Below are 21,114 nucleotides of genomic sequence, written 5' to 3'. Positions count from 1 at the left end.
CTTTACCCCAAACACTTCATTTCTCTTTTTGTGACTTCCTTTCATGGTTGACAGGCTTTCTTACCAGTTTACAAATATTGAGGGTGGGAGTTGTAAATGTCATATGTAGACTGTGATATGTTCTAGATTGTCCTTCTTGTGATGACATTGAGCATTATAGGTATTGTAGGAAGAGCTTGCCTTATGTCTAGTAACATAACGAAATATTTCAAACTGTTAAACTGTAGTTTAAAAATTTATGTATATGTGTAGAATAATGTAGATGAAAACATTAGTGAATAATTATTACATGTTTTTGTGCCTAGATCTATGCATGTTGGGTTCTAAAGATCTGATATAGTTTTCATTTCATTTCATTTCACTTATTTTATTTTATTTTTTTAGGTAGTTTTTATCATTTGATGTTTTACTAGCAAGTTTCTTATAAGAAGAAGGCTAGGAATTAGGAATTTTTTTGTTTTTGTTTTTGTTTTTTTTGAGAGCAAGCAAGCAAATGAGCAGGGGCGGGGAGCAGAAGGAGAGAGAGAATCTTTTTTGTCTAAATTTTTTTTAATGTTTATTTTTGAGACAGAGACAGACAGAACGTGAATGGGGGTGGGGCAGAGACAGAGGGAGACATAGAATCTGAAGCAGGCTCCAGGCTTTGAGCTGTCGGTACAGAGCCCAACATGGGGCTTGAACCCATGAACCGCGAGATCATGACCTGAGCTGAAGTTAGTCGCTCAACCAGCCAATTGAACCACCCAGGTGCCCTGAGAGGTAGAGAATCTAAAGCAGGCTCCGTGCTCAGAGATGAGCCTGACTCATGTCTCCATCTCACGACTGTGAGGTCATGACCTGAGACGAAATCAAGAGTCAGACACTTAACTGACTGAGCCACCCAGGGACCCCCAGAAATTATTTTGATGTAGCTTTTGGACAGCTGGAAAAAAAATTGTATACATTCATATGTTGTATTTATAAAAAGACATTTATACATTTATTTTTTCATCTTTTATAGTTTGTGTCTTATATGTACAAGGAGTTGGAAATAAAGAATGGAGAGAGGTAAGAATTAAAAATTTTTTAAAAATCATTGTACTGGAAAATATGCTATAAGTTAAAATTTGGTCAAGGTGATACTGTCTTGATTTTAGTTATTTTAAGTGTTCTTCAACCCAAAGATTGGATTTTTTTAATTTTGAAAGTCATCTTTGTGTGTGTGTGTGTGTTTTATTTTGGAGAGCAAGAGAGAGAGCATGAGTGGGGGAGAGGGGCGGGGGGTGAGGTATTGAGAGAATGTTAGGCAGGCTCCATGCTTAGCATGGAGCCCTATGCGAGGCTTGATCCCATGGGATCATGACCTGAGCTGAAACCGAGAGTTGGAGACTCAACCAACTGAGCCATCAAGGCACCCCGTATTTTGTTTTTAATAATCCTCGATGTTTGCCTGATTTATGGCCTTCTTATAGAATAGTCTAGCCTTGAAACTTGTCTCTGTCTAAAGTAAATTTAATAGTTGCAATCCTTACACAATTGAAGTCTGGATTTAAGTCTCACTTTTAGAAGTCAACTGCTGATTTTATAAAATATTACTTTAAAGGATTTTAAGTGTGGAGCTTGATATTAACTATCACCTTCTTTTTGCCAGTTAGTAACTTATTGTTTGAAAATGAGGTAGAAACTCAGTTTCCTAATGCAGACCTACTTTGTTTAATGAAATAAAAACAAGGAGGCAGAATTATTTTAGTTAATTTATATTCTAGAGTATCTCTCCTTTCAAATGGAAGGATGATCACTTGAAGAGGGGGGTGCATATTAAAATAAAAGGCATTTCTATCTGCTTGTAGTTGCTGGTTATCCCAGGAAGTTAGCGCATTGTTTTAATGAGGTTACTGTTTCTGGTGAGATTTCCCTGGTGAGATTTCCCTAGTGAGATCTGTGCTATTTGTTGCCATAGGTTGCTTTGCGGCCAGTCCTTTTACCAGCGTGTCTCAACTGTGAGATAGAGGATAAGAATAGGTCATTGTAATTTATTCTCAAAACTGGCAGAATAAACCAATTCAAAAATTGCCCCTACTGATAATGGGTCAGTGGGATAGTGAGCACCAGTTTCTCATATTTAATTGTTGCTGGACATTTCCATGTGATATTTTTCACAAAGTCTATTTATACAAATGTAAATTCATCAGCTTTACCTTACGGCCACTGCCTCTTTGCTCCACATATAGCTAATGGCATCACCAGCCAAAATATCAAACTGCAATTTTTGCGGTCACTCTTGACTTTTCCTCCCACACCTTTCCTGTTTATCAGTTATCCAGTGGTGTGAATTCTCTTTAATGAAAAAAAAAATCTCAAATGAACCACGTCCTTTATTCATTCAGACCTATGTTATCTTAGTCTTCTCTGTTATAACATTCTCATGAGTGCATGCTTCTCTCTCATTCCTCTAATTTTTCCTGTGATTATTTTCCTAAGAGATATGCTGTCTCTTGTCATTCACTCTAGAGTTCCCTTTCTCAAAGGCCTGGGGCCATCCAGCGGAACTGCTGACTGACCATAAGAGTCAGGCTAGCTGGGGGTAAGCACTTACTAGGAGTGTTCAGAAAATAACATTACTGGAGGGGCCAATAAAGGAACTGAGATAAACATTCAAAAGGTATGGGACCAGGCATCTGGGCCAATACAGATCCCTAGTGAAGAGGCTTTTCTATTGCCTACACAATGAGATATGAATTTCTTTCTTACTTTATAAGATCTTTCATAATAATAATGACTAATATTCTAAGTTGTTTAGATATATTGACTAATTTAGCTTGTACAATAACCTTAAGAGGTAGAGACTATTCTAATTCTTATTTTACACATGAGGAAACTAAAGCACAGAAAGCTTAATTGATATTATGAAATCTACCCACTTATAAATACTGGAGTAGGGATTTCAACCCAGGTCATCTGGCTCCAGAGCCCTTGCTCTTAGATCACCTTGCTTTGCAGAATCCTTATCTGATCCCAACATTCACATTCTGGTTTTATTGATGGAAGGAAATTCTAGAAATTGATTATTGGGTTTTATTCTTACTTAAGCTTGACTCTGAGTGAAAGACAAATTAGGAAAAAGGTCTACTATTTAGGGAAAATAACCATAATAATAAAATAAAACAGAAAACACTATTCTTCTTGTTTATTTTTTCTCCTTGAAGGAGTAAAAAGAGTTAGTAAGAGGGAACAATACTCAAAGGGGGCATAAGAAAAAGTAGAAATTGCAAAAGTGATGAGAAGTAGGACCCAGAATTATCTAGTGTGGATAGGAGCAGATGGAGGAAGATGAAGAGAAAGCAGTTAAGAGGCAGTTTCAATAGACAGCATTTAAGAAGAATTAAGTGTTAAAAACTGGAGAATAGTCTGGAATAGTAGAAAGGAAGTGCCAGATGCAGGAGACAAGCATTTAGGAGCTAAAATCCATTGTATTTAACAGCTAATTGAACTTGCTGGTTAAAGGAAAGGTGTGAAGGAATTAAATACATTATGTATATTATTAAATCTCCACAAAACCATGTGAGAAAGACAGTTTCCTTATTTTGAGAGCCAGTGTGATATAGTGGCTAAGGAAGTGCACTTGACCTCTCTTGTTTCTTAATCTGTGATGTGGGAAATGGTAGAGATTCTAGCATATGGTGGTTCAGAGGATCAAATGTGAACCACTGATAACAGTGTCTGGCACATAGTAAACGTTATATGATTAAGGATACATGGGGACTGTAAGAGATCAAAAAAAACTTTTGTAAGGGTAACAAAACTAGTAAGGGGCAGGTCAGTAAATTCCTGCATTGTAAAATTCTGTAGAATTCATTTAACAAGCCCAGCTGTTGATGGGAAAATGACCTATGGGATTTACTTGGCCTCAAACCTAATATGAAGCAGTGGTGTTACGCAGCTGCTAAAAGGCTAATGCAATCTGAGGATGCGGTGATGGATGTGCAGCGCTTGCATCAAAGAAGATAATGTTGTTATGTTGAACTACATGAGATTGTCATTTTCGCATGTCAAAAACGGTCGAGTGTTGGCAATTTCATGTGATTCAATCAGATTCTATTGTATTTTGCCCTGGTGGGAGCAAATCTGGAGTGTTACTTCTCAGTCCTCCATTTGAGACCCCCAAAATGCCAACTATGTATTTAAGGAGGGTTACCATCTTGAAGAAAGGGATAGAGGCTACGCCATAGGAATAAAGGAATGTTTAATCTAAAAAATGCAAAGACTCTGACTATTCATAATAAATGTCTTTAAAATTTTAATGTATTTTCATTTAGAAAACGGGAGTACACTTACTTGATGTTGAAACAACAAGGAGGAAACAAAAAAAATTTGGCTCAAAGATGGAGAGACAGACATTATTTAATCGAATGTGAGGAAGACGTTTGTAACACTTAGAGTATCCCTCGGTGGAATGTATGTGGATATAGTGGAACTGTAGCCACAGTTCCTAGAATTGTATGCTGGCACTAGAGTGGATGTCCTATTTCTGGAAGTATTCAAACGGGCTGGACTAATTCACCAGGAATGAAATTGGTGTCAGTTCTAATTTCCTAGTCTGCTTTTTTATGAGACTGTAGGGTTCAAAAGAGTTTTCTAGTCATTTTATCAGTTCTTCCAATCATCTTTCAAGTATTGAACATTATTTTACAAGATGACAGCAAAAATCACTGTGGTAACTACACTCAAGATATTTGGAATCAGATAAGCAAAACAATATTATAGATACTTTATTAATAACTTTAAATCCATCCACCCATTTATCAATTTGATGTATTTTTCAGTGCCTGTTATGTGGTTGCAATGGTGGGTTAGATTTTTAAATAGAGGGTATTTCTGCCTCAAGGAGCATGTAAAATATGGTAGAATTTTACCAGCAACTTTAGTGTATCTATACTATCAATAAATATACTGATTTAGGTATCACAACTGTGTCGTAATATAGCAGTTGTGTTTGTATTTGAATTTAGTTATATTCTGGAAAAATACATAGTAATTAGCTATATGATTTTATGTTCTGGGATGAATTATCTTTAGATAGCAAGGATTAATAAAAAAAGGAGCTTAAAATATGTTGAAATAAATGCTCCAAATAAAGAGATGGAAAAAAATATTTAAAATTGATCTGTAGTTGAAATCTGCAATTTAAAAATTATATCTGACACTATTAGAATTACCTGCATATCGTATATAAATTCTAATGACTCTGAATTATCAAAAGCTCTTGAAGTAATTGATCTTTTAAAACTAAAATTATATTTCAGTGCATAACGGTTTTGGAGCTAGAAATGATACTTAAGTGCCATGAATTATGAAAATATGAAAACCTCTTGGTGGCAAGTGGAAACTGCAAAGTATTATCCCTGAGGATGCACACTTAACTTTGAGAGGTTCTGAAAATGTTGCAATTAACTTGAGTTAAATTTTAGTTATCCATAGGTAATCTATTTTGTGAATTACCTTTTTTTGTAACATTCTTTTTTTTTTTTTTAGACTTTATATATTTATTTACTTTGGGGCAGGGGGAGAGAGAGAGAGAGAGAGAGAGAGAGAGAGAGAGAGAGAGAGAGAGAGAATTTCAAGCAGGTTCCATGCTGTTGTGCCAAACCCGACAAGGGGCTCAATCTCAAGAACCATGAAATCATGACCTGAATGGGAATCCAGAGTCCTATGCTTAACTGAGTGAGCCATTCAAGTTCCCCTGTGAATTACTTTTAAATATTTAAAATTATAGAGTTAGTTTCAGATTCTCTAAGTTTGTATGTGATAAAAGAAAGCAAGCTGAAGTTTTTATAATCCGCAGCGATCACAGTTTGGAGGCAAATCTACTGCCACAGGTTGATTACTGTAATTTGACATTGTCTCTGCTTCTGAACCATTCCTCTGACTTTGAGCTATTTTAACATGTATTTGTCTCCACACTGAATAATATATGTATAATATATGAACACACAAACATATTCAGAAAGGATGAGAATATTGCTCATAGCCCAGCTTAAATGATACTTTACCTATTTGACTTCTCTAAACTTCACAACTAGAATTTCTACCTTGCCCCTTTGAAATTCTGTAATTCCTATATGTTTCTTACGGTCCTTGTCACCTTCTTCTTTATATCATTCAACAAATATCAGTGTTTTTTTGTGTGTGTGTGTGTGTGAACATACTATCTTTGGAATCTCAGCTTCACTTCTTAACTCAGTGCTCCTTAAAGGTCAACCTCTTGCACAATAGCATTTAGGATAGGGCTTTGTTCTTACAAGGTGCTCTGTTAATATTTGTTAAAAGGATAATTTTGAGGATACACTCAAACGTAGGCACACACTCAACTCTCCTGGTTTCAGAACTTATGAGTTGGAACAACCCCTGTAGATCATTGGATGTAAAGGTCACATTTTTCATGTGAGAACATTTATGTGGTACACTAACTAGTCATGAGTGCTTGTTCTTCAGCTCCTGATCATAACTTTAACTATATACTTTGGAATGTGAATTACAGCATCCATTGAAAACATATTTACCTCTTGAAGCTTAGGGGATACAAGTTTCATCCTCTCCTTTTTGTTCTATAAAAAATATTAGACTGAACCATCTAAGGTTATTGATATAGGACTGGCAGCTCCCTACAATCTTTAGGCATGCACTATGGCTAAGCCCCTGAGGGTCCTGTATGGCTACTGACACCACCTTTGCTCTTGGATTCACGCTGCAGAGCAACTGAACATTCTGTTTTGTTTAGTCTTCTTTTCTCTTTTTTTAAAAAGATCTTAAGGACAATATACTGTTGAGCATTCAATCTGCAGAGATTGTATTCTTCTCATTGGCATTTGAAGGATTCTTGTGATATATATCATGACTTCACTGTGATTGCTTGAGGGGATTGTAGTGGAAGACATGTGAGGTTCTCTTACAAGAACACTTGCATGGCATACAGTTGAAAGAATTTTGTAGTACCAGTATCTTCGATGGTGTATATAGTCAATCTTATGGCATTATTATTTTAGCAAAACTATTTTGTGTGCCCCTCAGGAAGATACCCTATACGCTCATTTGAATTCCCAAGGTCAGCCACACCAGTGTTGGAAAGAGACCTTTGGGCCTTGAAATTTTTCTGTTTAGAAAAGGACATAAAGTAGATTGACAAATATTCCTGGTTACAGATAACTAAAAGCTGTGGCTTAATATAAGTGGTCCATTCTTTATAAGGCTCAGGGAAAGTCGATTAACTCTATGAATATTCTATGACCCATTGAATAAGAATCATACTTTGATAGAACTTTGCTGATTGATTATTAGTTGAAGAACTAGTAGAATAATTTTTGTCTTGAGTTATTTTTTCCTGCCATTTATTTTTTATTTTTCCAGCTTTGTTAAGATATAATGGACATATAACATTATATAGGTTTAGAGTGTACAATGTAATAATTTGATATTTGCTTATATTGTAAAATGATTATCAAAATAAGGCAAGTTAACACATACATATATCACATCCCATTATATATATTTGTGTGTGTGTGTGTTATGGTGAGAACTTTAAAAATTGACTCTTAGCAGCTTTCAAATTTACAAAATAGTTTTGTTAACTATCGTCACTATGTATACATTACATTTTCAGAACTTACTCATCTTATAACTGGAAGTTTGTACTCTTTGACCACTTTTGCCTATTCCCACCACCCCTGGCAACCACTAGTCTGTTCTGTTTCTATGAGCTTTGCTTCTTTTAGAGTCCACATATAAGTGATATCATGTAGTATTTGTCTTTCTCTGACTGACTTATTTCACTTAGCATAATATCCTCAGATTTCATCTATGTTGTCTTGCAAATGGCAGAATTAATTTCCTTTTTATTAATGGCTGAATTTCTATTCTTTTTTTAAATATGCTTTTTTTAACTAAATTTTTTTAATGTTTATTTATTTTAGAGAGAGAGAGAGAGAGAGAGAGAGAGAGAGAGAGAGAGAGAGAGAGAGAGAGAGAGAAATAGAGCATGAGCAGGGGAGGAGCAGAGAGCCCCGGGGGGACAGAGGATCCCAAATAGGCTCCATACTGACTGCAGAGAAACCAATGTGGGGCTTGAACCTTTGAACCGCAAGATCATGACCCAAGCTGAAGTTGGACGCTTAACCGACTGAACCACCCTGGCGCCCCTTTAATATACCTTTTTATTGAAATAAAACATACTCAAACCAAAGGGAAAATAATACGGCATAATAATTTGTTATAGTGAACACATCCATGTAACCACCACCTAGAGCAAGAAATAGAACCCTCCAGCAATCCAGCAATTCTGATTGTGCCCTTCTCTCCTTCCAGATTAAACCACTATCCTGAATTCTGACATTATAGAATAATTTGTTTGACCTCCTTGACTCATATTTTTCGCTTCCCACTCTTGCCTCTGGCAGAAACCACCAATGTGTTCTTTGTACCTGTGAGCTTTTTAAATTTATTTGTTATTTATTTTGTTAATATTCTACAAATAAGTGGGATCATGTAATATATGTCTTTGTCTGACTTATTTACTTAGTATAATGTCCTCATGGTCCATTCATGTTGTCACAAATGGCAGATTTCCTTCTTTTTTTTATGGCTGAATAATATTTTACTAAATATAGTAGAATATAGTATAACCCTTTCTTTATCCATTCATTCACTGATGGACCCTTAGGTTGTTTCCATCCCTTGGCTATTGTAAATAATACTGCAATGAACATGGGGATGCATGTAATTTTTTGAGTTAGTGTTTTTGTTTTCTTTGGATAGATACCCAGAAATGGAATTGCTAAATCATATGATAGTTTTATTTTTAATTTTTCGAGGAACTTCCATACTGTCTTCCACAGTGGCTCCACCAGTTTACATTCCCACCAATAGTGTAAAAGGTTTCTCTTTTTTCCACATCTGCCCCAACACTAGTAATTTCTTATCTTTTTGATAAGAGCCATTCTAACAGGTGTGAGGTGCTATTTCACTATAGTTTTGGTTTGCATTTCCCTGATACTTAGTGATGTAGGGCACCTTTCATGTACCTATTGGCCATCTGTATGCCTTCTTTGGAAAAATGTCTATTCAGATCCTCTGCCTATTTTTTAATTGGATCGTTTTTTTTTAACCATTGAGTTATAGGAGTTCTTTATGTATTTTGGTTACTAAACCCTTATCAGATACATGATTTGCAAATATTTTCTCCCATTCAGTAAGTTGCCTTTTCATTTTCTTGATGGTTTCCTTTGCTGTGCAGAAGCTTTTAAATTTGAGACATTTGTTTATTATGCTTTTGTTGCTTTTGCTTCTGTTGTAAGACTGAAAAAAATTATCACCAAGACCATGTTAAATTGCTTACTGCCTATGTTTTCTTCTAGTAGTTTATGGTTTCAGGTCTTAAATTTAAGTCTAACCCATTTTGAATTAGTTTTTGCATATGGTATAAGATAATGGTCCAGTTTCATTCTTTTGCATTTGACTGTCCTGTTTTCCCACCATTTACTGAAGAGACTGTCCTTTACTTACTGTTTATTCTTGGTTCCTTTGTTGTGAATTAATTGATATGCATAGGTTTATTTCTGATCTCTATTCTGATCTATTTATTTTTGTGTCTGTTTTTATGGCTGTACTATACTGTTTTGATTACTGTAAGTTAGTAATATGAACTGAAATCAGGGATTTTGATATCTCCATTGGTGTGCATATTTTCATTTTCAGTACATACTATCACATCATTTTCCAGAATTTTCCATGTGTCATTCTCATTGCAAAGCATTCTTGCTAATGCTTTGTATTGCCAGTCTTTTTAATGTTCCATTCTGGTTAATGTGCAAAGATATCTTGTTTGGATTTTAACTTCCTGCTAATTAATGTGGCTGAGCACCCTTTGTCAGGCTTCATGCCCATTTGGCTATCTGTTATGAAGTGTATGTTTGTTGTTTTTCCCATTTTCTTGTTGATTTTTAGGAGTTATTTATATCGTTGGGATAGGAATTTTTGTTGCGAATATGTCTTGCGAATGTCTTCTTTCCTTTTGCAGCATGACTTTTTGCTGTCTGAACTGTGTATTTTGATGAATAGTCCTTAATTTAGGTCAACATAGCAGTCTATTCCTTTATGAGCTATGCTTTTGTTCTGTTAGAGGAAACTTTCTTATTTGAAGACCATGATGATGTTCCCCAGTGTTATAATTCTAGAAGTTTTATTGTTTTAACTTTTATATTTAGATTTACAATTCCTCTGGGATTAATTTTTGGGTATGGTTTGAGGTAAAATTTACATTGATTCCATATGGTATCTAATTGACCCAGGAACATTTATTGAAGAAGTTTCCTTTCTCCACTGCACAATCATATTACCATTATCATAAATGAAATGACTGTATACGTGATGGCCTTGTTAGGATTCTGTTGTGGTATGCTCTGTTTAATAACTGTTTTAATAACTAAATCTGGTTGCTTGTGCTTTGGAGTTTTTTTTTTCCCTTCAAGATTTTCTAGGCCAAAGATTAGCATTTTTTTTTTTTCCTTGTAAAGGACCAGATGTAAATAAGGGCTGCATAAATATTTTAGGCTAGGTGGCCCTATGATCTCTCTGGCCATTGTAGCATGAGAACAGCCATGGACAATACATGAATGCTTTATCATGACTTTGCTCCAAAGAATCTTAATTTATTCAGCAGTCAGCAGGCCAGATTTGGCTCAGGGGCTGTAATTTTCTGAATCCTGTTCTAGGATAGTCTTAGGTTTTTACTTTACCACAGAAATTTTGGAATTATTTGCCAGCTTACACACATACATATGCACATATGAGATCTGAGATTGTGTTGAAACTGTAGATCAATTTCAGAGAATTGAAATATGTGAAATAGTATGCCTTACGATCTATGAATATGGATACCCCTCTATTTAAGTTGTCATTAGTTTCTTTTAATATGTGGTAATTTTTTATGTAGAGCTCTTGCGCATCTTTAGTTTGATTTTCCTTTAGTGATTTGATATTTTTATTTTAATGTAACTCATCATTTTTCCTTTTTATTTTTTATTGTGATATAGAAAATATAATTTAGCTTTTGGATAATAACTCTGAAGTGACCTTGCTCAACTTACTAAGAAGTTTGTGGATTTTTAAAAAATTTCTGCATAAATTATGCTGATCTACACATTAGAATTTTATTTTTTCCTATCTAATCATGATATTTATTGCACTGACAAGTACTTTTTGTACAGTGTTGAATAGAGGTGGTGATAGGAAGCATCCTTGTTTTGTTCCTGATCTTAAGGGTAAAGTTTTCAGGTATGCGTCTATTGAGAGGATTATGTTATTGTTCTTTATTTTGTCAATGTGGTGAATTACATGTTTGGTTTTCAGTTCAATATATTTATGGAATAAAACCAACCGATTATGATGTGTTTCCTTTTAGATATATTGCTTGCTATGTTTTGCTAATATTTATTAGAATTTTGAATTTATGTTGTGATATTGATCTATAAATTTCCTTTCTTGTCATAGACTTCAAAAGTTTATTTAGTTTTGAGAGGGGAGGAAGGGAAGAGAGAGAGAGGGCAGAGGATCCAAAATGGGCTCCACGCTTGTAGCAGCAAGCTTGATGCCAGGCTTGAACTCACAAACTGCGAGATCATGACCTGAACTGAAGTCAGACACACTACCCACTAAGCCACCCAGGCGCCCCTCTTATGATAGACTTTAGAGTTTGTTATTTATGCTTAGGCAAGTCTCATTAATTTACTTGAAAGTATTTCCACTTTTTCTGTTCTCTGAAAGAATATATGAAAGGTTAATTTTATACTTAAATGTTTGGAAAAATTTGCTGCTAAAGCATTCTTAGCCTGGATATTTCTTTGTGGGGTATTTTAATTTCAGATTCATTTCCTTACTTTCATATATGTTTACCTAAGGTATCAATTTCCTCTTCTGTCAATTTTGTGTGCTATGTTTTTCCAAGAATTTGTTTTGCTCAAATTCTTAAACTCATTGGTGTAAAGTTTTTTATAATATACTTTTATGATGTGCTTAATTTCTGTGTATTCTATAATGATGCCCTTTTTACTTTCTGATTTTGATAATTTGTATTTTCCCTCTTATTTTCCCCTTGATGCATCTTAGTAGAGGTTTATCAACTTTATTAGTCTTCTCAAAGAATCAATATTTGTCTTTATTGGTTATTTAATATATTATTTTAAGTTTATTAATTATTGCAATTATCTTTGTTACTCTCCTCACATTGTTGGGGGTTTAATTTGCTGGTCTGTTTCTAAATTCTTCAAGTAGATAACTATTTATTTTTAGTCATTTTTCTTTTCTACTATATGCAGTTTTAAAAAAAATTAATGTTTATTTAGTTTTGAGAAAGAGAGACAGAGTAAGAAGAGGGGCGGGGCAGGGAGAGAGGGAGACACAGAATATGAAGCAGTTTCCAGGCTCTGAGCTGTCAGCACAGAGCCCCATGTGGGGATCAAAGCCATGAACTGTGAGGTTATGACCTGAGTAGAAGACCAGTGCCCCACCGATCGTGCCACCCAAGCTCCCCTCAACTGTATGCATTTTAGGCTACATTTTTTTAATAAGAAGCTTTATATCCAGCAAGTTTGATATGTTGTACTTTTGTTAGCTTTCAGATTCAAACTATTGTTTTTTTTAAATTTTGAAACTATCTTTAAAAGTTTTTTTGGAAACTATCTTATATTTATAGAAAAGTTGCAAATATATAAATAATTTTTTTCCTTTAAACCATTTGAGAATAACTTGCCAATATGGTGACCTACAGCACTTGAATACTTTATTGCACAAAGGATGTTCTCCTACGTAGCCATAATATAATACTGAGACTTAAGGAATTGACATTGACATGTTTCTACCACCAAATCCTAAGACCCCATTCAGTTCTCACCAGTTGTCTCAATAATACGTTTTAGAGCAGACAGATTCCATTCAGAATTATGTGTTGCCTTAGTTGTCATTTTTTTAGGTCTCTTTTGATCTTGAATACTTAGTCTTTCCTTAACTTTGATGACCTTGACACTTTTGAAAATGGAATGTCAGCTACTGTATAGAATTTCTCTCATTTTGATTTTGTGTGATATTTTCCTTCATGATGCAACCTTGGATGAAATATCACAGAGGTGATACTACGTCGCTCTTCTTGTATCCCATCTGGTGGCACAGGATTTTGATTTGTCCCAGTTTGGGTTAGGTTATTTTTGATCACTTGATTAAAGTGATGTCTGCTAGCCTTCTCTACCAAAAGTTACTTTCCTTTTTTGTAGTTAATACTTATTTTGGGAGGAGAGTATGGGAATTATGTTGGGAAGGTAGTTAACGAGTGTGTGGTGAGATACTTTTTAAGAGTATATAAATATCTCCTTCCTCATTAAACTTTTAATTTATTCATTTATTTTATAAGTGTGGACTCATGGCTTCCTCTTTTATTCAATGGAGTTTTATATGTTATACCGTTTATTTTGGGGTTCAAATTTTCATAAATTTGCTAAATGGAAGCACCTTCAAGTTGGCTTCTGTATGTTTTAAAAATGTGCCTTGTCATTCTTTTTTAGCAGTTCCTTCCTTCCTGAGACAAGATGTCTAGGGCTTTTACTCTTTCTCTGGAAATATTTCTTAAATTCTACTTCACATGATATTTGAATAGTTAATCTGGCTCTCTTTTCTTTAATGTTTGCATAGTTTGTCTTTTTTTCCCCCACGATTTACTTTCAATTTTCTTGTGTTTTTGTATTTATAGTGTGTTACTTGTAAGCAGCTGACACTTGGGCTTAAAAATAAATCTACATCAATAATATTTATCTTATTTGAAGTGTTCAGGTTATTTACAGTTAATGGGATTGCCAATATGTTTCAGTTTAAACCTACCATTTAGCTATTTTTTTAACTTTTAAAAATTTTATTCATATGTTTTAAATTCTTTATCTCTCATTTCTTTTCTTCTTTGGATTTGACTAAATAATTTTTTTTAGCATTACATATTTTTTCCCTTATATTAGCTTGTTAGTTTTACTCTCTTTTACTATTTTTAGGAGTTACCCGAAAGATTTCAACATACCTATGACAATTTGTTGATATTTTAGAATCCGATAAATTAGTTTTGTCACAACTTTCCAGAAAATACTTAGTCCTAAAACACTTTAATATATAATGTGTGTGTACATATATATGTATATATATATATTTGTGTATATATATATACAATATATATACATAATGTATATATATATATACATATATATATTTGTGTATATATACACAAATATATATATGTATATATACATATATATACAAATATATATATGTATATATATATTTGTGTATATATATATACATTATGTATATATATTGTATATATATACACAAATATATATGTGTGTGTATATATACTATATATATATAATATAAACACACAAGATAGTTTATTATTATTTTATATCATCAATATTCTTTTTTTTCTACATATATTTACTCTTAGGTGCTCTTCATTTCTTCGTGCATTTGAAGGTTTCCTTCAAGCATCATTTTTTTAAATATTTATTTATTTTTGAGACAGAGAGAGACAGAGCATGAACGGGGGAGGGTCAGAGAGAGGGAGACACAGAATCTGAAACAGGCTCCAGGCTCTGAGCTGTCAGCACAGGGCCCGACCCGGGGCTCGAACTCACAGACCGTGAGATCATGACCTGAGCCGAAGTCGGCCCCTTAACCGACTGAGCCACCCAGGCGCCCCTCAAACATCATTTTAATTTCATATGAAGAATTCCCTTTAAAATTTATGTTGGTGCAATTTTGCAGTTGTGTTGTCAGTAATTGTCTCAATGACTACTCTTGTAGAGGGATGTCCTTATTTTGCATTCACTTTTCTCTGTTGCTTTATTGGAAACAAATACAAAAAGCAATGCAAAAAATGAAAACCTTGGTGAATTATTAGAAGGCAAACACCCATGTAACCATTAACAAGGTCAAGAAATAGAACTTTGCCAGCACCTCAGAATTTTTTTCCATGAACTTTCCCAATCAGAGTACTCTGTTTTTAAAGAGTAACGGTGAGTGTGTTTATGGTTTTTTTATTCAAGTGTGCACTTCTCAACATTACAGTTTGGTCTTGCACACTTCAAAAAATGGTATGTATTTTCTGTGTCTTTTAGTGTACAGCTTTCCCTCCATTCCTTTGTTTTTCTTACAACTTATCTGTTACAGAAACTAGACCATTTGACCTGTAGTTCCACAGTCAGGATCTTTTTGACTATATGCTTATGGTGCAGTGCAGTTCATGGGTTTTGTTTTTTATTTTTTGTTTTTCTTTTTTTTGTATTTCTACAATTTAACAGATTATGTCAGAAAGTTGGTCAGACATGGGTTCAGTTCCTTTAGCAAATTTGGAGGTGATGGTGTGAACTTTCAGTAGGAAGCAAATGATGTCTTGTTTTTGGTCTTTTTTGATGTTAGCACCCATTGATTCTTAGTGCCTTGATTTTTGTTCTTTTTCTACTTGTTAGTTGGAGTGATGTTGTATTCTATTAACATTAGCAGATCATATTGCCATTGCATACTTATTTTCTCCCTTTTAGCCCTAATTTAGTCTTGGTTCTATAAGTAGTGCTCACCACCACTCCGTATGTCAATATCTCTGTAGTAATTTTGGTTATCTAAAGCTCATTCTCTAATAGATTCTTTGGAAGAGCTCATGGGAACAATATTTATTATTCTTTTTTTGTGTGTCAACAATTTGTGTGCTTTGAATATACAGAACATAAAATTTTTTATTACATTTTCTTTCCTTAAGTATATTAAATGTTACTCATTTTCTTTTGTCATAAAGCATTTCTGTCAAAAATTATAAAGAAAAACTAATTTTATCTTTCTTTAAGCCACATGCTAATGAATTAGAGTTTTTTATACTTGTCTGTTCCTTGCTGTGATTTTCTTCTTTGTGGGCTTCTCTTATTTTATGATAGGCCCACTTTGCCTCTGTTCAGTATTTGCTACTTTCTTCTCATTTTCTTTTTTTTTTTTCATTTCTTTTTGATTCTTAAAAACAAAAATATTTTTTTTCCAATTTCTGTTAAGGCTTTATCTATTGTGATTACTCTTGGGTCCTTACTAGTTTATTCCATTTCTAAAATGCTGTTTTATTTATTTTCTCTTTATTTCCTCTTTGATTTATATCACCTCCTTTCTCAGTACCACTAATTCTGGTTTACACAATTCTTTTAGGACTGTATGTGTTTTAGCTCTGTTTGAAATACTACATTATAGTTTTGGTTTGGTTTTTGATTATATCTTTTGGCATACTTTCATTTCCTGTAGAGATATTTATTATTCTGCTCTCTAACCTCTCTCTCTCTCTTTTAATGATAACATTGTAAATGAGCCTTGACACCTTTCATTTTCTTGAAATTTTAAAGAAACCTGGGTTCAGATAGCCCTTCTAACTTCACTAGGGTCCTACTTCTGTTCAGTTGTGCAGTCTTCAAAAGTATGGCTCATTGTTGCTGAGATTTCCTGGCTTTGCTTCTCTCTCCATTTTTATGTGGACTTGCTCTTTTCTGTGTCACTGCTTGTTCCAGATAAAAGTTGGGATCATGTTAATTAACTTCTTTTCTCTAGCATTGGGCCTTTCAGCACTAGGATACCCTTGCATCTCTGCAGTAACATCCAACAATACATTTGTGTATTTGTCTACCATTTCTGGTTCTCCACTTGAATGCTGGTCTGTTTTTTTTTTTTTTTTCAACGTTTATTTATTTTTGGGACAGAGAGAGACAGAGCATGAACGGGGGAGGGGCAGAGAGAGAGGGAGACACAGAATGGGAAACAGGCTCCAGGCTCTGAGCCATCAGCCCAGAGCCCGACGCGGGGCTCGAACTCACGGACCGCGAGATCGTGACCTGGCTGAAGTCGGACGCTTAACCGAATGCGCCACCCAGGCGCCCCTGCTGGTCTGTTTTAAGTGACTCCATTAGAGCTGGAAGCATGTCTTCATGCCTGATAATAATTACTGAATATCATATAAGAACAATTAGAGACATACTTGAGGTGTTGGATGATTTTTTGTTTCTCCAGAGTTGGTTTACTTTTCTTCTGGGGAGATAACTAGACTAGGAAAAATTTATTTTAATTCAATATTAGATTTGATTCACTCTGAGCTGAGATTCATTCTTCTTCAGGGTTTCTCTTCTGATTGGTCCTTATTCCTTGGTGTAGCCTCTTGGAGCCCCAACTCAAAGCCTTTGTTACCTTATTTAAAAAAAAACACACACTTAAACATGTGGAAAGAAAGCATGAACATGCATATAACCCCTTTGGAGATTTTGAAAAATTCCATTGTCTCCCCTAGTTTGATGAGATTGCTAAAATCAGTTTGGTTGGCGTCTTTTCCAAATACAGGGCCCCTCTTTTGGCATCTCTTTTCTCTGGGTTTTTGATTCCACGTGTATAATTTTTTTATCAGCTCTCTGCTGCCTCCAAAAAGATTATTTTAATATTTTGTCTGATTTCTTTAGCTGTTCTCAGTGGAAAAGTTAGTCTTAAGCAACCTAATTTGCCATTGGCAGAAGCAAAAGTTTGTTCTGATCACTTTTGAATGAAAATAATTCCCAGACTTAGCTTTGCAGTGTTTCTGTTTTCTTGCTAAGTTCTCAAAAAAAAAAAAAAAGTGAATAAAACTCATAAAAACAAACACACTGAGAATTTAAGAATTTCAGCATTGAAACCATGCTTGAAAGTCTATCTTACACAATAGTTTTAGGAAGAAGAGAAAATTAAAACATAGGAATTATTCCTTTGGGGGATTTTTAAGATAATGATCAAAAGTTAGTTTTGAGTATATGAAATTAATAGTTGTCTACTTTGTAATGAATGTGAATAAACATTTATTGTACATCTGTGTGTAGAACTGCTTTTAAATATTCAAAGACTTCAGGGTTAGTATGAATACATTTTCAAGTTTATTTTCAATTGAATTTAGGTAATAACCTAACTCAGACAATCTAATTTAAAATAATTGGGTAGATTAAAATAATAATCTACTCAATTCATTTAAAAAATATTTTGCCTCATAAATGAAAATCTAACTGATAATATGATAAAAATTAACCCATATTTCCCAATAAGGACCTCTCAGATAAATTGAGTCCATTTTTTTTTTCTCTTCAGATGGTAAAACATGTCACTAATCACAGAATTAATGGCAAGCAATGACATGGTTCTCAGTTTCTTGAAATATTGTTATTTTTTAGAGTATGATTTCATCTTAAAATGTTTTAACTAAGGTTTTAAAGTACTATAATTTAAAAAATTGATGGAGTTAATGTCCTTTCTATATTTTATGTGTAACCATTATAGAGAGGTGATCAGGGTGTCTTTTTTTCTTATTGTTGGCTAATAATTTATGTTCATTCCTAAAATCAGAAGATCCTAAAAAGTGAGTAAAAGCCACGTATGTGTAATATACTTTTTAAAGTATAGAATATTTTCTCGGTGTGTTTATTTACTTTCTTACCTACATCTATAACTACATCTCAATGATGTATAATAATGTAAGACCTAGATAAAGCCTTCAGATTTCCTACTTGTCTTTTTATACTTAAGTGACTTTCAGATCTTTGATCTGTTAAAAAAGAAAAGAAAAGAAAAGAAAAGAAAAGAAAAGAAAAGAAAAGAAAAGTCTTGTATGATGAGATACACAAGAAGACTATATCTCTTTCCATCAGAGGAAGAGGTCCATGGATTTTCTGGTAATCCAAGTGTTTAACGTACAAGAGGAAATGGATACAAATGGTAGTAGTGTGTGTGTGTGTGTGTGTGTGTGTGTGTGTGTGTGTTGTATACTTTATACAGGGTGGATATGTATAGCCCTAAACTGAGCTTTTTAAATTGAATTTATCTTAATAGTCTCTTTGCAATACTCAGTTTCTCTAGTCTTCCTGTCTGCTTTCTGGAGACTATGCTCTGTGTATCACCACCACTGAGATTTAATTCTAATCTAATAACCAAATTACAGATGTGCACTAGTCCAGATGACCTTTTTCCTTCATCACTTTTTCTTTATTTTACAAATGAACATGAACTAGGTGGCTGTTTTGGACCTTCACAATATATTAAATCTTCCTGAACATTTTTCTCAAAACAAAGGTCACCTGCTTGGTGCCATAAATAGATGAATGTTGTTCTGATACTCCTCCCTTGAAGCATTTTAACAATTAGCTGATTTAGAAATCAGGAGTATTTCCAGTCTATCATTTTCTGCAGGATTTGTTCCTAAATTGGAAAAGTAGGTATTTATCTGATTAGCTCAAGCATAAAACAAAGGAAAACTTTTCAACAACTTGTGTTTTCTTTTTTTCTGGTTAAAGTTTTACAAGAAACAATGTTTTATCTTCCAACAAAATTAAGTTTACCTACTTTTTTCAAATGACCGAAAACTTTCACACTTGCAGAGGAAAATAACATTTTTTCTCACATTTTCCTAATTATAAGGTGATGAAACTTAATACTGTATAATTATGTAAAAGTGCTTGACTGTCTCGTATTTGCGTATGTTCATTGTTCCAGACAGTATTGTAGTCAAGTTTGCAGGTACTTCTGGCAATCTAGGGTAGTTGATACTCAGAAAAAGACTTTTTATTCATTTATTTTTATATTAAAATATTTTTAATGTTTATTTATTTTTGAGAGAGAGAGACAGCACAAGTTGGGGAGGGACAGAGAGAGTCTGAGATACAGAATCCAAAGCAGGCTTCAGGCTCTGAGCTGTCAGCAGAGAGCCTGAAGCAGGGCTGGAACTCACGAACTGTGAGATGATGACCTGAGCCAAAATTGGACACTTACCTGACTGAGCCACCCATGCACCCCAGAAAAAGACTTTTTATTTATTTTTTTAAAAATTTTAGATGTTTTTATTTATTTTTGAGACAGAGAGAGACAGAGCATGAGCAAGGGAGGGGCAGAGAGAGAGGGAGACACAGAATCTGAAGCAGGCTCCAGGCTCTGAGCTGTCAGCACAGAGCCCCACGCGGGGCTCGAACTCATGGACTGTGAGATCATGACCTGAGCGGAAGTCGGACGCTTAACTGACTGAGCCACCCAGGCACCCCAAGAAAAAGACTTTTTAGAATATAACTTTCAATTCTTTCAAATGTAGCTATTTCCTGGGGTATACCATCAATAAATGTTATTAATAATTGTCTTTCCTCCAAGTTTTATTTTTATTATTTATTTGTTTTTAAAAAATTTGTATATTTTGAGAGTGAGTACATGTGCAATCAGGGCAGGGACAGACAGAGAGGAAGACAGAGAGACTCCCAAGCAGGCTCCATACTGTCACTGGGGAGCCTGTCACAGGGCTCAGACTCAGGAACCTTGAAATAATGACCTGAGCCAAAATCGAGTCTGACGCTTAACCGACTAAATCACCCAGGCTCTCCTTTCCTCAACATTTTAATCCTTTCTGATCTGCATAGAATTATATGTGAATATACATTTTCCAAGGAATTAGAAATTTCTTATTTAGTAGTATAAGGCATTAGCTGAGACAAATTAGGTTTCTAGTCAAAAAGATTAATCACTTAGTTGATAGCTAATATATTCCAGCCTCTGGGAAAGAACTAATATATTTCCCATGAGCTAAACCAGTCATAATGTATCTGTGATTTCTTATTATTGCCAGTTTTCACTTTTCATAGTAGAATGAATTAAAAAAAAAAACAAGAATATTGCTTAAAAGTTTTATGCTTCTGATTTTAAAAGTAAGACATAGTCATTGCAAGAAATTAGGAAAACCCAGAAATGCATAATAAAAAAAAAACAATTGGATGATAATTTCTACATTCTTGTATACCTTCCTCTATTTTTATTTCTATCAACATAAACATATATTTATAAAAAAATTTTTGCTGTTTATTTTTGAGAGAGACAGAGACAGAATGCGAGTGGGTTGCGGCAGAGAGAGAGGGAGGCACAGAATCTGAAGCAGGCTGCAGGCTCCAAGCTGTCAGCACAGAGCCTGACGTGGGGCTCGAACTCATGAGCTGTGAGATCATGACCTGAATGGAAGTCGGACACTCAACCGACTGAGCCACC

The 21,114-nt window shown here is 34.3% G+C and overlaps 1 protein-coding gene across 2 annotated transcripts in view; it reads left to right on the top strand.

The window, feature by feature from the left end:
* The window catches only part of CPNE8 (copine 8), a 230,009-nt gene that overhangs the window by 32,457 nt on the left and 176,438 nt on the right, over window positions 1-21,114 (top strand). For both annotated transcript variants that reach the window (XM_003988551.6, XM_019834813.2), the window contains exon 3: window positions 1,001-1,047. In XM_003988551.6, coding sequence (XP_003988600.1) covers window positions 1,001-1,047 — 47 coding nt within the window. The remainder of the gene's footprint in view (window positions 1-1,000; window positions 1,048-21,114) is intronic.

Source organism: Felis catus, chromosome B4 (genome assembly GCF_018350175.1).
Source record: "Felis catus isolate Fca126 chromosome B4, F.catus_Fca126_mat1.0, whole genome shotgun sequence".
NCBI lineage: Eukaryota > Metazoa > Chordata > Mammalia > Carnivora > Felidae > Felis > Felis catus.
This window is presented reverse-complemented; position numbering and strand designations above follow the sequence as displayed.